The sequence below is a fragment of the Ischnura elegans genome, chromosome 11 (assembly GCF_921293095.1).
Source record: "Ischnura elegans chromosome 11, ioIscEleg1.1, whole genome shotgun sequence".
Classification (NCBI taxonomy): Eukaryota; Metazoa; Arthropoda; class Insecta; order Odonata; family Coenagrionidae; genus Ischnura; species Ischnura elegans.
The window spans coordinates 46,899,236-46,916,712 of NC_060256.1; the positions used below are offsets into that span (position 1 = coordinate 46,899,236).

General features: G+C 37.5%; 1 protein-coding gene across 1 annotated transcript in view; it reads left to right on the forward strand.

Moving 5' to 3' along the window:
- LOC124168080 (cytochrome P450 4C1-like) overlaps positions 1-17,477 on the forward strand; it is a 105,550-nt gene that overhangs the window by 45,937 nt on the left and 42,136 nt on the right. Inside the window, exons 2-3 of the mRNA XM_046546190.1 lie at positions 7,583-7,859; positions 15,764-15,961. Coding sequence (XP_046402146.1) covers positions 7,583-7,859; positions 15,764-15,961 — 475 coding nt within the window. The remainder of the gene's footprint in view (positions 1-7,582; positions 7,860-15,763; positions 15,962-17,477) is intronic.

Sequence of the window (17,477 nt, forward strand, 5' to 3'; positions counted from 1 at the left end):
TCGCTCAGTCGTCTCCATAATGTTGGGAAAATATTTAGGCAAGGTGTGGAAACTTGAGGAAATGGAACCTCGCAACGTCGTAGAATAATGAATGGGGTACTTCCGCTGTATAATGTGTAGGTTGAGTCCTAGATTTTGCTTTTTACATTACTGTCAACAAAAATTGATGTTTATAATATAATAATATATTTATTGCTCCTTAACCTGCTTAAACATTTATATTTCATAGATACCAAACCAATTTTGGAGCTAAAGGTGACCCCAGCGGCTATTGCCTGTTGGTGGGAACATATTCAGGAAACAATTGTATGAATGTGTATATTATTTAATATCTCAGTTGTCTTCCAGATGAATTTTCGATACATAAGGAATATAGAGAAAAGATACACTAAAAATAAAAAAAAACATTAGATTTGAAATAAAATTAGCAAAATAAAAGCGGTCGTGAAAGAAAAATTACGGTGTTTGTATCAAATTGACTATATAACCAATCATTTAACAATACCCTCAACGTGGAATAAAATTTCGCATTCTTTGATTCACAGCATATTTTCGGTCGTTGGTAAGCATGCTCTTTAAAGTTGATTACAGCTCAACTGGAATTCAAACAAGCACTTTCAGGGCACGGGTGACGGTCTACAGTTCTGGCCAAATAAACCATTAACCCATATGATGCCATCCATGTCAGTGACAGATCTAGGATGGGGACAAGGGGGTAACCTCCCAGCAATAGTGGGAGTCCGAACATAATTACCATTCTATCTAGTGTAAATTGGGTAATCAAGGGGGTCGGCTGTAGCCACCCTCATAGATCCGTCACTGATGCATGTAACAATTTAAGTTTTTGGAAGAGTGATAAAGTTCCCTGCCTTCAATTGCCCTTAATATTACAGAAAAAATCGCATCTACCACTTCCGATACATACACACACTTACATCCAGCAGGAAATCACAACGGTAGGTAGCTCTATCTATTAATTATTTTGTCTATTAATTGTATTTTTCGTCCAGTGTGTTCAATAGTAACTTAACACTTACTAATTATCGTATCAAACATTGATAAACTTATTGGTCCTTACAACATGCACTCAAACTCGGGAACTATGTTCGTCTCATGAATTACCTGATTTTTTCCTCGTCTCTCAAATACGAGGGCTGTTTTTCTTCTACCTTCGATCGCTCAGCAAAAACAATAAACAAGCGACAGGCGGATACTGCGCGGATAGGGCAACTGCGCATCCTATGCACCACACGCTTGAGTAATTTCTGACCGTAAATTGTTAGTTTTAGGTTAGTGGCAATCTCATTGACTAAACTGTCTCAATTGATTCTCCCGCCTAAGGTGCACTGCGGAGCGATAGCCAGAAAACTCGCCTCAGCATTGACTTGACTTGATATTTATGCCAATAAAAGAGAATTTTTACGTTAATGCAGCTGCCCAATGTGAAAATTACGTCCATTTCCATTCAAAACAAAAGAAGAGACATGCTGACTTCTGGAAGTGTTCTGATCCATGGCAACGCCCGTCATCTCAGCGCTGATGTAGCCCAACTGCTCCTTGAGCAGTTTTAATGAGACATTTTCGATCACCCGCCGAGCAATGTTGATGTAGTACCTTGTGACTTCTGTCTTTATACTGCGATGAAAATGTGGCTAGAAGGGAAGCGTTTTCAAACGGGCAATGACATTTAGAACTAACACAAAATTCATTGGAGGTCACTGGCGGCTACATCTTATGAAGAGGGTATAGTAAAACTTGTCCGCAGGTACAACCACTTCCTCGATCGTTGAGGTGATTATGTCGAAAGGACACCTCAATGTCTGCTCAATATTTAGCAATGAAATAATTTTTTACCATTGACTTCGTCTTCTGTTCATGACCCATCGCTGGTTGAAAAAAAACCGTCCTCGTAATATCTCAATGAAAAAAGGCTATTTCTTTGATTTCGTCTCAAGATATGCCAAGTATTTTGCTTATACATCCTAATGTGCCAAAATTGTGGCCAGTTATAGTGTGTTTGCCGAAGGACTCAATTCATTAAACTTAAGTTTGTGCTCATATAATTTTGGTTTATTTTTTTAGATTTTACTCATAATGTAGAGTTAAGGTGTCTTTCATTGTCTGGTGCCTTCACTATCATGACGAAGGAGAAATATATTTTGATCCTTTGCTAGTAAAATAAATATGGTATAGTGGATACACGATTATAGGGTACACGGCATATGTATTGGATGGATTTTATGTTTCATGATTCCCATTATATTTCTTGGCCTACAGAAAAGGATTCAGACATCCTGAATATCCTCAACCCCTTTTATCAGCGCGCCTTTACTCTGAAGAGGCTACAATGTTGAAGTTTTTTTTACATCCTCGGTGATATTGCATTTACCAAATTTTCCGTCATCGATTTTAAAGCAGCAGGCATGGAATAGTTGTATCAATAACTACTACCTACTAATACTTCTTACTAACTGGCGAAAATTCTTTGATGAGGCTATTTTTCTTCTCTGAGGTCGTATTAAACTATCTCACGGAACCATAAAACTTTTAAAAAGCACATTTTTTTCTAAGAGGCCATCCTCATTTTCCGTAATTTGATCGGGATTTTTTTTATCGATTCGACCTTCTAAAGAAACACGAACAGTTTTTCAAGGTCATATTTGAGGGCTTAGATGTATATTTTGGTGATGAATAGGTTAAATTGGAGAGCTACGTGACAAAATGACGAACTGTGCCCTCTTGAACCAAGGCAACGCCTTCCAAAGAGATGCCAGACGCTTATCCGGCTCAACGAGGTCCAAATAATTCGGGATATCAAGTCTGGTTTTGCATCTTTTCTAATTCAGTAGCCAGCCTTGAAACATTGACTTGCCCGAGACCTTAAGGCAAACAGACAGGTACCAGAGAGGAAAACCTGTTCGGCCTCTCCCACGAAAGAGTTGTCCTAATATATCATCTCTCGGCAGTGACTCAATATAAGTTTTTTTCTTCAGGTCAACTACCACTTCAGCCATCAGAAATAAAGTTTTTAATACCATGAGCAAGATAGACGAAGCAAAAACGTAATACAGTGGAACTTGGTTATAACGGCATCGGCTGTATCGTCAACTCGGGTTTAACGTCACATTTTATACAGACCAGCCAAAATTGAACATTTTATGTTGTACGAAAACCCGTTTATATCGTCAACAAATATTGCGACGCTCGGGTAGAGCGTCAAAAATTTTGCGATTCTTAGGTTGCAAAAGTGGTAGTATGCTTGTATTATGTCCCAAAGTTCATAGAAACCATGTGTAGAAACATCAAAAGCAAAAACAGGTCACAAGCTGGACGTTGAGCTAGTGACGGGATGCAACTCTTTTGTTTAAAGAAGATCACAGATTTTTTTCGACATTAAAGTAAGATTTTTATTAGGCTATAAAATATTTAATTGTGAATATCATTTTTTATTAACGTTTTTTTATTATACATATTCCAATGTACGAGTAGATTTCAATAAACAGTGTTGTGTATAGCAGAACATTTGCGTTTTTACTTTGTCCTTTCACTCGGATTTAAGGCTGCTTTTTTTATAACGTCACTCAGATATAACGTTAAAAATCTTCTGGTCCCTTTGATGACGTTATAACTAAGTTCCACTGTAGTAAGTAGAATAGGGGAAGAGGTCTTTCTACGGAAAGAAAAATCTACTAACGGCTAAAAATACAAGTATAGAAGTGAAGAAACAATTCATCAGATTCTACATATGGAGCATGTTTCTCTATGGAAGCGAGGCTTGGACGTTGACAGCATCAGAGAAATCAAGAGTGGAAGCGTTTGAAATGTGGTACTATCGAAGAATGATAAAGATTGGTATTCCTTAAATGGGTCAGAAAATGGATCGACCGAGTAAACAACAAGGAAATGCTTAAAAGAGAATTTTTATGAAAACCTTAAGCAGTAGACGGTACAACTTAATTATTATTAATAAATGATTTGTATAATATACTAAACAGTAATGAAAAAATTAAAATGCATAACAATTGAAAAATCCTTCACAGTAAAATTCAGTAGGTATATGCTCCATACAATATGCCTCATACAATATGGAATCATCGGGATTTCCAATTTGAAAATGATCATTTCTAAAAAAAATGATAAGGGTGAGAAATGGGTGAACTGAAAAACTCTCCGACTTAAGTCTTGATAGCATACACGAGTTGGAAAAGTTATTTTAGAATCACGATCATGGAAATTTGTGTTCACCAAAGCAAAGAATTCTCGAACTAATATGGGAACCATAATTACAGCATATTTGAAATATCTTTCAGAATAATTTTAAATAGGGCTAGTAATATGTACTTCAAAGAAATATTTTTAAGCAATAAGTAGGTAATCATCTGGATTCCTAGTGAAAAGGATAAATAGTTAAAGAAATAGATTTAAATGATAGGATACAAGAAAAATTTGAACTGCGAAACTTTATGACCCAAGTTTTGATATCACATACGAGTTAGAAAGAAACGTTTTAGAATCACAATTATCACAAGAAAGTCTCACAAATACCAGCGTTCATCAAGGAGTTGAATTCGCTTTCAAATGAGAACCCTGAATTTTCGGCTATATATGAGGATGATGATACCACGCCACTCATAAGACAGGGAACGCTTTCTTTATACTCTCCCAGGGATCATATGCGGAAGAGCTGTTTCTTGCTCCGAATGGATTCCCCATTTTCCGTACGAGCAATTAAGAGAGATATTCACACGCGATTAAGGCAACTAAAACGTTTGGAAATATGGAGGAAGTGCTCCATTTGCCCATTCACAAGAGCCGCCCGAATTCTGAACACGTTTCATGAATCATTCTCTACCCACTTCCTAATTCTTTTCGAAGGGAAATAAAATAAAACCTTTTGTTTTTTTATTATTGGTATTCTACCGATTAAGGTAGGTTTTCATGGAGTATTCAAGAAGTGAGCTGGGAGCCTCCCTTTCCTTCCAGCACTACCTTCTTTAATTCACTGTAAGGCCTACTCTCTTTCAATCTATCTAAAAATCCTATTCTTTTCCTTCCCCTCCCTCGTTTCCCTAACATTCTACCCTCTAACCCCATTTTCAACATCCCCTCACCGCTAAGCACTAACTCCATCCATACCTTCTGTCTCCTCCGTATCTCATCTAAAAGCTGCCTCTCCTCGCCAACTATATCCAGCACTTCGTCATTCCTTTTCCTCTCCGTCCATTTCACCCTCTCCATTCTTCTCCATACCCACATCTCGAATGCCTCCAAACATCTCTCGTCTTCTTTCCTCAGTGTCCACGTTTCCGCACCGTAGAGAGCTACACTCCAGATCAAACTCTTCACTAACCTTTTCTTTAAACTCTTACATAAAGATCCTCTTAGAAGCTCCTTCCTGTTCATGAACGCCTCCTTCGCTAATGCTATTCTCTTCGTGATGTCCTTACTACTGTATCCGTTTTCCTCTAACGTACTGCCTAAATAGTTGGATTGCTCAACCTGCTCAAGTTTTTCACTACCCACCTTTATCTTGAGTCTCACATTCCTCGCTCGTGATGCTTTACAAAACCGCATTACCTTAGTTTTCTTCTGATTAATCATCATCCCATACTCCTCGCAACGCTCGTACAACGCATCCACTAGAGCCTGAAGCCCCCTCGCTGACTGGCTAATCAACGCCTGATCATCCGCGAATCTCACTGATTTGAACATCATTCCTCCCACTTTTATTCCAGCTTCTAACTATCTGAATGAAAAACACACCTTCCGGTCACTTGGCAGAAAATTTTTATGTTGAACTAGAAAATTATTTTTACATTTTTACGGCGGTTTTTACGGCTGAGCGTCATAGTAATGTCACAAACGTGTTGGTGTAGAAAAGGCATGCGGCCTTCTGTGGTTATTCTGCCACTTCCTAAAATTATTTTCTGTAGTATGTTCCTTAAGAATCCTGTGGTATATTTTCAACAAAAAATTCGGGACTTCTATTACATATGAAAATTTGCATCTGAGTTTTGATATGAATGTAAATTTGAATCTATACAGGGACATATCCGGGGGGCTTTTAGACTTACGGTTATATTTCTGCCTGAGTACCTGATGATGATTGTGAGGCAATTGAAACTGGTGTTGTGAGCTGTTACATAAAATTTGTGGGCAGTACGACAATTTTGTATACCATACATATATAATTCTAATATCCGTGATTTCTGCCTTCCGCCAAGCGAAACTTTGAAGAAACATATGAGTAACGCTAGCGCATAAGTTGAAAACTTTGCGGTATATTAGGCGGATTTTGGGAGCAAATTTTTACGGAGACCAAGATACTGACGGTATGGTATGGTATTTGCAGGGTTCCCCTGCGGTTATAAAATTAAATTTACCTGAACTTAGAGTATTACTTTACGTGTTATTTAGAATTTAAATGCATTTAGTGACATCATTTGCAAAAATATGGCCCAAAATTTCATTATTATAGTGAAAACGTTCTTTTAAAGTTGCATTGAAATTCGAATATGCAATGATAAATGCCAAAAATATAAAATTATACATTTTCGTCTTGGTTAATTGACATGACACAAATGGCTTGAAAATTGCACTTTTTTTTCTCGATTTTTCTGGCTCGTTATCATTTATTGAAGAGATTTCCGTACATTTTGCATGGTTCATTCAGCCTGTTATCGTAATGGCAACATTTGATCCAGTCCACTGTAAGTTTTGTAGTAAAATAGTTTTCCTCACATTTCAAACATCGTCATCGCCAACGATTATTCTTTTCCTTGATCTTTCCTAGATTCACTATTTTTCTAAATTTCTTATATAAAATGATACACAATGATGCCGTACTGCCCACTTATTTCATTTAACAGCTCACAACACTTGTTTCAATTGCCTTACAATCATCATGCTACTCAGTACTCGGTACCTGATCGCAATCGAATCACGTGTTGTGAGCTGTTAAACAAGATTAGTGGGCAGTACGATATCTTTTTTATCATTCGATATGTTGCTCTACGATATCTCTCCGGAAAAAGTTGACTGTATTCTTAAATAAATGCTACATTAAATGCACAAAGGTTAAGAAAAGACTTAGCTGTTACACAAAATAAAATATATTTGCGACCGGTTTCGATACAGCGTATCATCATCTTGCCATACGATGATACGCTGCAGCGTATCATCGTATGGCAAGATGATGATACGCTGTATCGATACCGGTCGCAAACATATTTTATTTTGCGAAACAGCTAAGTCTTTTCTTAACCTTTATGCATCATGAAGGAGTTTCACCATGTTACGCCAACCACCATCGCATTTATATTAAATGTTATGTTTCTTCCAGATCACATTGACCCGTTATCACTTCCTATTCACACTCATACCAACCGAGCTCTTTCCAATTTGAATAGATATTCTTAAGGTCAATATCATTACACTTAATGTGTTGTTATTCATTTAAATTTATTACGGTTATTGTTTTTGTACTTTTTTGTTTGTTATATTTTGTCACTGTAAACTGGCAAGTATGCTGTATTTAGGCAACTTACTGAATAAATAAATATTCTCCGTTTCTTTTTCGCAGGATTCGAACAGGGTTCCCGTGCTGGAGCACCTTCCAGACACCTTCCCATCGCAGCATGTGAGCCCCTCCTTCCTCCTGTCCCTCTTCAACCTTCCCCCTCCCTCCCTCTCTCACCCTTACGCCCTCACCCTATACACCCTGGCCGCCGTCTTAGCGCCTTACCTCATCGCCAGGATGATCCGAACGGCCAAGTTGCAGTGGGCCCTCAGGGGCGTGCCAGGGCCACCGGCCCTGCCCTTTGTCGGAAATCTCATCCTCCTCACCAAGGGAAACTGGGGTAAATAATTAACTGCATGGAACACCTGAATCACCTCCGAATGAAGAAATTATAATAATAATAATACATATATCCCCCGCCCACTGTAATTCGAGACGTCATCACCTTATCAGTAAAAGGGTTAATCTGAGTTTGAAATAAAATATTTATTTATATATTTTCATTCTAGGGAATTAGGCCATGGTATAGGGTAAATATTTTGCCCTATATCATTGGAATGTAACTACCTGATGTTAAGGATTACGCTGCATCGTGGGTTGCCAAAATAATAAATCACAATAACTATCACAAATCTTTGGTGCCACTAAAAATTGCATTTGTCTCAGGAATTTAATCAATTCAAACTATTTTCCCTCTATCATGGTCTAATTCACTAGGCATCACGAAAATTTGTCTGATAATTGAACTCATTGAAGAGTGTAATGTACATGAAGCCAGAAAAGTTTATGGATCAAAATGATCAAAGCCCGTCCTTCGAGGTAGTGGCTAACTGCTGTCCTTACAGTGTTAAGCACTTAATAATTTGACCATTAAATATTATTGATAGTGAAATTATTTAAATTTTCAATCGAATCCATTAACCTACAATACGAACCGATAACTTCTCGCTAAAAGGAAAAAAGGGCATATATGAGCAGTGGCGCCGACTCCATGGGGCCTGAGGGGGCCCGAGCCCCCTCAAACATTCGTTGTGGGTGTGAGGAAAAAATGTGACTGGCTTGTCGATTTTCCCCTAGTGTCCAGATATCGAGATTCGAGTTATCAGGGTTCTAATGTTGATCATATGACTCTTCTAAAATGCTTAAAAACTTAAAATTCACTTCTTATAAAATTTCCCAGGGAAAGATCCCCGGTTTGGGCCCCCCCAATATTTTTTGTAAGTCGGCACCTCTGTATATGAGTAAAAAAGGTATGCTGAATGAAATTCAGTGTCTAAGTCATTAAGTAGTTGGCCCATATATGATCATTCCACTTAACAAAGAACTGAATGCAGAATAGCAAACTTAAATGAAGAAGAAATGTGACAGGATGTACCCACATTAATTTTTTACGATACCATCAAAGCGGTGCATAGGCATTCATAATACCATGCGCACTTTTGGAACCCTCGAGTAAAAATCTTCTATATTACTTTTACTGTATAGATACCTTTTTCCCAACTTATACGCAACCAAACTCTACAAATGAGGTACCAAAATGCACAGAATTTATCAGATAACATGCGATGGTATATCTTACTTCCTAAATATTGCTATTGTTTCCTAAAATTGGTTTTTAATTAATTTAAAAAAAAAACAAAAAAAAGACCCAAAAAAAAACAAAACAAAAACCGGTAAATATTCCTGACGTTAACAGCGCAAAAACTGATACCTTCGTTCATATGCAACAATATCTCGAATTCTTTAAATAACTTTTATCAAAATGCGGCTGATTCCACATTCAAGTCTCCTGTTGATACGTAATTATGAGTCATCATGTGCGTTTAACAAATACATTTTAAAATTAGAAACGCGCCTATCCCTCTGTAGACTTGCGTCGAAAAGAGCGGGGGAAGCCCGCTGGGAGCGGGCGCAGCACGCTCGTATTCCTATAATTTGATAAGTACCTAAGTATCGTATTCCGCAAGAACTATGTGAAGGCATGTAAAAAGTGCCATGTGCCTGCGGAAGATCATATGTTGGAGAAACATGCCGAGGAATGGCGACAAGGATGAAGGAGCATGTAAGAGCCACCAATCAAAAACAACTGCACTTGTCAGCAATTGCAGAGCATGATTGTAGTTGTGCGGGCCATAAAATTGATTTCGATGGAGCGAAGATAGTGGCAAAAGAGAGTCGCTACCCCAGGCAAATCAGGGAAGCATAAGAAATCCATAAGACACCAAGTATTAATCAGCAACGTGTGGAGGACAGAGTACTGGCCAATCAGAGAACAGGGGGAGGACGGCCAGTGCTACATAAGGCGGCGAAAAATCAACACTTCTCACCTTCGACTTGAAGACTAAAGCAGTATGGTTTTCGAAACTGTAGTCAACTATAAACGACAGACGCGGCTGGAGAACCTGGAACTTGGCAGTCATTAAAAAGACTGTATTTCGAAGAAAACAAAGAAGTTTTTCAAAAAAAAACTAACGTCTGATGTTAGACATATGTGTATTCGAAAAGGTCGGTTAAAATAAATTTTAATGGAAACAAAAGTATATAAGTTTTTAGCTAATTTTTGACGAGCATTTCAAGGTTGTGTTACCACCGCGGGTCCATGGGTCAAGAGATGAGAGGAACGTATATTATGGACTTCCAGACTCCGAAACGAAGATTATTCGCTGTTACAATGGGGCCCAAAACACGCGATGGGCATCCGCCGGGCTAACCTCGACCGCATTGCTGATGACAGTGATTATGCCGCGGCGAATCACCTGATCGCGGATCTCTACAGGGCTGACGTCATTTTCAATCTCCTAACAACTAGCCAGCGGAATGGAGCGGAGAGAAGTGAAAAACATAGAAATGAAAGGAGCATCGAAATTCTTACCTTCATCCCATAGTATGATATTATATATCTTCCTCGTGCTTGCACTGAAGTTTTAAGCCGTGTCGTAACTCATTAGGCATTAGGGAGCATGATTTGGGACACCCTTTGGCAGGTGTTGTCATCTGCTAAGTACGAGGCCACTGAAAAAACAAGAGAGATACGGAATGATTTAAAAAAGCCTTCACATTCCACATTGTTCACAATATTTATGTTGTTAACGTTCTCGTGCAATTGTGTGTCTTGTGCAAGTGATTTTGAGTTTTGGATGTCGAAGAAGTATCTTAGGCAACATTTTTGTTTTTGTAGTAGTATAGTAGGGGTATTTTTTTATTTCGTAGCTTTAGTTCAATATTCAATTTTTCAAGTTCCTTTAGTAGGTATTAGGTTATTTTCTTTCGAAAGTACAAAATACTTCCATCGTTGGCAGCTTTGCTGCACTTCCTCTGATTTCTTCCTAAAGACGCTTTAAACCATGGGAAAAGGATGCACTCGTCGATGTACAAATCTGGAACCCAAGATGGGTGCCAAAATTTGTTCCCTCATGGTCCTTGCGCCTTGCTCCATGCGCCTGGCGCCTTGCTCAAATCCTGGGATTGTAGCACCCAGCTGGCGAATTGGAGCACGGCTTCAGTATTTTTTACATTGCCTTCATACACGCCGACCTCATAAAGACTAGTCTTATTTTAGAAGCTGACACAGGCGAGGTAAACCAGGAACATAGATGAAAATTGTATCATACCTTAGAGGCATGAATATTAAAATAATTTGTACAATTGACAATCGAACTCCCCAAATCCGCGAAATTAAAAAAAAAATTACCGTTATTTTCCGAGAACGCCTTGTAGCTATGTTTGTACTAGTAAGGATATAAGTTCTAATAAGGGATTACTGTAGCAGTATAGCTACTGAAGTTGATTTTGAAATTGATTGTGACTTTTATTATATATTTCAAAATATAAATTCTATTGTATAATTTTACTATATGTTAGAGCGTAGGTTTCCGCGGCGATGGTCTGATCTCTGCATTTCTCCAGGGTTTTCTTCCGCGTCAGGTTGTTGGTTGATTGACAACAGTTTCGAAATTGAAACTGTTGTCAATCAACCAACAACCTGACGCGGAAGAAAACCCTGGAGAAATGCAGAGATCAATTTTACTATATGTTTACCGCATGTGAAAAAGTTCATTTAAAGTAACAACGTTATGTAAATTTTGATTGCCTTTATAAGGTTTTCAATAATTTATCTCCATCAAAATGTCATTGGTGCTGATGTTAAAGGTGATGTAATGGTTCCTGATGTGACTTTATGATGTAATGGCTTAAATAGGTTGTAACTAGAACTTGTTTCACACTTATGTCGAGGGTTTCTTTACCCGTCAATAGTTGAAATAATTCATGACAAGCCTCGAGCTGTTGCTGCTGCTGCCAATGTTTTATTCCCCATTCGAGCGATTCACGGAAAACCCTCAAACACTGAGAAGGACATGAGCTTCCTGGGTCGATGAACGGGTGAACACACACATTTACCTACACATCCTATGAACTTGGTAATGATAGCAGTGCTGGAAACCGGCTCATGTTCTGAATAGCTAGAAAACCAGAATTAACGGGAAAATAGAAACTGTGTTATTAGTTAGGAGCTTGAGAAACGCATACAAGCTTTGGGAAATTAAATCGAGAAAAAAAGTGATATGTGCCGTAGCCATATTAAAGGTGAACGGAGGAAATGAGCATTTCAAGAACCATACTATGCAGATGCTGTCATTTTTTCGCTCCACTTCCATTAGTGCTTTGCTAAAGCATAACATATTTTATCAAACTAAACAACAAGTTCAATAAAAATTCAATAAACTCTCTCAGCAAAACAGGTATGGCATTTGAATTTTATTCAGAAATCGTGTAAATACCAATTTCTGAGCCTAAAACACTAAGGTAAAGTATGATAAAAGACGAAATCGAGAAATTTTCACCTTCAATTGTTTTTTATTTCTTAGTGATGTTCATTCCCTCACTGCAAAAATACCTTTACTACGCGCTCTCAAATTAAAGTGAATAAATCGCACTCGCAATAACTTTAGTTAATATCACGATAGTCCAAGTAAGTTCTCAGTAGCAAATTACAACTTGTCTCTTTATCTCAATAAATCAGAAATAACTCACATTTTGCTATTGCATCGATTAATTTCTCACAAACAAGCTTAAATAAAAAAATTTAAGAAAAGGAATACGACATTTACCAATAATGTATGAATTATTTAAAATTCCTAGCATGTAACTAATTACTGCATCTCAGATATTCTTTTACTTTAGCTCCATGAATTCGTATCCCCTTCGCTTTCCGAATTTTTCACTTGTTTTTTTGTAACTTGTAATTTTCAATTGTTACCACTTCAAAATGACTTATCGCATGCAACAATTAGGAAAATAAAAATCATAAAGACGAGGAATACAGCATTTACCAATAATGGATGAATTAATTGTTATTCCTGGCCCGTAACCTGCTATTTACTAATGATTTTTCATGAAGACTGCAAAAATAAATTAAATAAAGAAAAATAATAATAAAAAATATAAAAAATCGTATTATTCGTTGTCTCGGGCGTGACTACATGTAATCGACTTAACTCAATAAAATTTTTTAAAATAACCTTTTTAATTCCACATCAATAAATACTGCACGGCCTAGGTTTCGACGCGGCACGTGATCATCTGATGCATATACAAAGAAGACGTGTATGTCTTGGGCTTGGACGTATTCGTTGCGTATGTACCAGATGATGACGTACCTCGTCGAAGTCTAGGTCGTACAGTACTAACTTTATGTGAAAAAAAGTTTTTTTTTTACTTTTCGTCGTATTGAATAAGTTAGTTTTTCTATCTATAGTAATGTTAGGATTCTGCATCCTCGACATTAACCTTCCTCTGTTTTCATTCAACACCGGAACTCAATGTCATGGAGTAAACCAAATCAAATCAATGGAAACCAGTTTTCAAGCAAGTTCCAGCCGTCATAAAACTTTGGGGAAATCTGAGGACGTATTTTCAAGGTAGTCAAAACTTACTCTCCCTAACTCGTTTAAAGAAACACAACCTTCACTTCCCTTTGCGTTTGAATTGGCAAGCAACTGTCATCAATGAATAAATATAATTTTTCATCGTAATTAGTCACTGAGTATATGAAGATTATAAATAAGAATAAATATGCCGATGAGCTGCACAGTCTTCGTCATAAAAATAATTTTAATAAATAGAATATCCCGGAAAGGCAAATTTATTTTTTGCCATGCTTTAAAAGAACCGACGGAGAATATTTCATCGTCATAAACATTAAATAAATCTTGCATTTCATCAGCAAGGTAACTGTGGTAAATATAAATATCTATCTATCTATTTACGAGGATGTCTGTTTAACTGTCCAGTATGCATTTCCATACGGCTGCACGGATTGCAACCAAATTTAGTAATAAGTGCATCTCATGCTCCCGATGCCCGTAGTGCTAGTTCTGTTTGCACCAGACGCGTCCTTTTCGTCGTTTTCTCATTGCCGTTTGTTACGTCACGTCATAGAAAGGATAATACACTTAACTATTAACCCTCTTGGAGCAAACCTTCCCCTATGAAAAAATTGTATAAACCTGTTTCAAATTTTTATACATTGCCATGGTAATGTATAAGAATGTATAAAAATTTGAAACAGGTTTAGTATACAATTTTTTCATAGGGGTTTTTGCTGGAGTATAAAAATAGGATCCACTTTTAAAAATAATCAGAAACGTTTTATTTGCGTAAATAAAGAAATATTTACCATTTACTATAATTTAGAACAGAAATGGAGAATAATTAGTTCAATTGGCGGTGGATTACTGTAATTTTGCGTCTATAGAAATTTTTTGCGACGATTTTGGTCTACTCACGTTAGGACATAAATAACGATCAATGTTGTGGAGCGGGGTATAACCTGATCCCGTGTGCGGCATACGGAAATCGAACAAAATTCACTAACTCTTGTTTTCGGCGGACGAGGATAAAAAGAAGCAGTGGTGCACAGAGACGTACCTCGATGCACTTTCTATGAAAATGGCTCATCATTTACCCAAGGACAAATTCCGCATGGCTTTTAAACCTTATGCCACTCTAAGGAGACTGTTCGTTAAATGTAAGGATCAGATAGACCAATTGGATAGATGCGGAGTTTATTCATTGAAATGCGGCGATTGCAATGGTGTCTACGTGGGACAGGCAGGAAGAAGTTTTGAAATCAGGAAGAAAGAACATTTAAGTGCTTAAAAATATAACAAAGATGAAAAAAGTAATTTTGCTAAGCACTTAATATGTAACCGCCATAGGAGCGATTTTAAAATGAATATTTTAAAATTTTGCAATGACCGCCGTGAAGTGGACTCTTGGGAGCAGTTAGAAATTTTAAAAATTATTGAAAGTCAGGACAGTACTCTTATAAATGAATAACTCTACCCATCCTTTTCTCATATTCTGGCGTCCATTTTAAAATTCATCAAGTAACTAGGTAACAATAATAAGATAATTATTATTTTTCCCCTTTTCTTGACCTTGTTTAATATATAATATAGTATTTCTTGGAGTTTAGGTCATTTATAAAATAAGTTCCAGCCAACGTTTCGATTTATTTCTTAAATCATCTTCAGGGCTATGTAAAAAAAAGTGTGAACAATATAAAATACAGAGAATAAAACGATACACAATATTTATTTTCTTATTGTGTATCGTTTTATTCTCTGTATTTTATATTGTTCGCCCTTTTTTTACATAGCCCTGAAGATGATTTAAGAAATAAATCGAAACGTTGGCTGAAACTTATTTTATAAATGACCTAAACTCCAAGAAATACTATATTAAATAATAAGATAAACAAATCATAATTTGCGCCTGAAGATGATGATAATTCCTTGAAACCCGGGTCGCATTCTGATAAAAAATAAATGGTATAAGTAATTGTGTATATCCAGGAAAACTTATACGGAAATCGTTTTTACATTGTTTGCTGTTTCATATGTATACCATCATCTTACCTGCATTGTTCCATTACCTTAAATTCCTGCTATGTGATCATGAATTCCAACTTCCAAGTTTCCCATTTCTCTGGGTACTATCCTTCCCGAGCAACACCGGGTGGTCTACTAGTAATGTAATTGAAGAAGGATAGTTAGCAATTAATTTCAGAGATTTTTAGGAATTTACACTTTGACATTTTATGAGTTAAACCTATGTGCTCTGTATTGCTTTAAGTGCTGCCTCATCAATCGCGTAATAATGAGTCTGGGTCCAAGCTTGTGGTCTGAGGATTAAGTTTTGGCCACAATTTGGCTACAAATTTTCTATTTGTTTTCATTGCAGAGCTCTACCGGCTGCTAAGGTTAGCTAACAAGATCTATGGCTCCATGTTCCAGCTGTGGATTGGCGGTCGACCGTGTGTTTTCCTGTTCCGTGCAGAGGTAGTAAAGCCCCTGCTCAACTCGCCAGAGCACATCGATAAGAGCCTCGAGTATCGATTCTTGCAGCCGTGGCTCGGGCGAGGATTGGTCACGTCGACAGGCAAGTGAAAAGGCTATTCTTCGTCTTCTACTTCGATTATTACCAAAATATAGGGGTGAACCGGAGTTGGAGCCCCTTATTCGCCAATTGGTGGATTGGCGGCGGTTTCTAGAACTATTTTCCCCGCGCGTTATGGTTACTGTTTTTATCAACAAATCGAATTTATTATCGAAGTTACCATTTCATAAAACGTTCCAACATGACTTTGATGGAAGTGGATTACCACAAGAATTTGGATGAATGTTCACGATCTGTAAGAGAGGATTCTTGTTTTTCAATAGTCATCTAAGTATATGTCAAATTTTAAAATTGACTAGTCAATGGTTAGGGCAGTGTATGCAAAAGTACAATATGGCAGTTTTGAAAGTGACGGATAAAACAGTGACTGATTGGTATAGTTTTTGTAGAGTAGTTTAAGAGACTGTATTGATTGAAGAAAGTACTCAAATTGGAGGAAAATTTTTGATTTGTTGATAAAAATATAGTAACCATAACGCGCGGGGAAAATAGTTCTAGAAACCGCCGCCAATCCACCAATTGGCGAATAAGGGGCTCCAACTCGCGCCAAATATAGATTTACCTGTTGAAGATGAGTACTGTAGCATTCAACTGTAGGTCCCGAATCACACGATCATTTTTTCCATCCCTTTCGAGGGGCAGCTTTGGCTAATGCCTCAATGGTGGAAAAACGAACGTTTCACGCGATAATTTTCCGTGATGGCTGGAGGGATGGGATTCCCATCCCTTTTTCCATCACTCGTCACGTCTCTTTTTCCAAACCAGCGCTGGCACCATCCTTCAGCCAATCAGAACGCACTGCCACTAGCTGCGATTGTAACGCGACGCTTGGCTATTAATTGAATGACGGCTTTAAATACGAAAAGTGACGGAATAAGCGATGGAAACAAGGGACGGTGGGAATGACCATGTGATTCAGAAAATGATGGGTCGAGCGATTACTCTATTGGTCCTTGAAAACCTACAGCTGGAGTTATCATTCTAAGGGATGGAAAAAGTGATCGTGTGATTCAGGCTTAAGCTGAGTGGTTGCATCGAGATATAAGCCTTTGGGAAATATGTGAATACAAACATGACTTTTTTTAAAATAACGACTCATTTCAACGCATATCAGCATAACACATGTCAGCATTCTCGGTACTTGTAAAATACTTCGTAATATGCAATCATCTGGATTTAAACCCTGGTCTGGTCTTTAAAGTGTGGTTAAAACAGGAAGCTTCAAGGGTTCAAACTTTGGAGAATGCCCCTGAACCCTTAAATACGGTACTAATGTATGGGTAAGAACTTAAGTAAACGTGAGATATGACATGTAAAGCAGGCAAGGATATCAGAAACAAGGAAAGCTAACCTACTTCAATTTCCTCTGTCTTTTTTAAACCTATACTTTCGCTTTATTACCATGATGCATTAAAATTATCAACCTGAATACGTTTCACTGCCTTGCCTGGCACGTAAAACAGATTCATATACATGATACCATATGACTCCTTCAAAG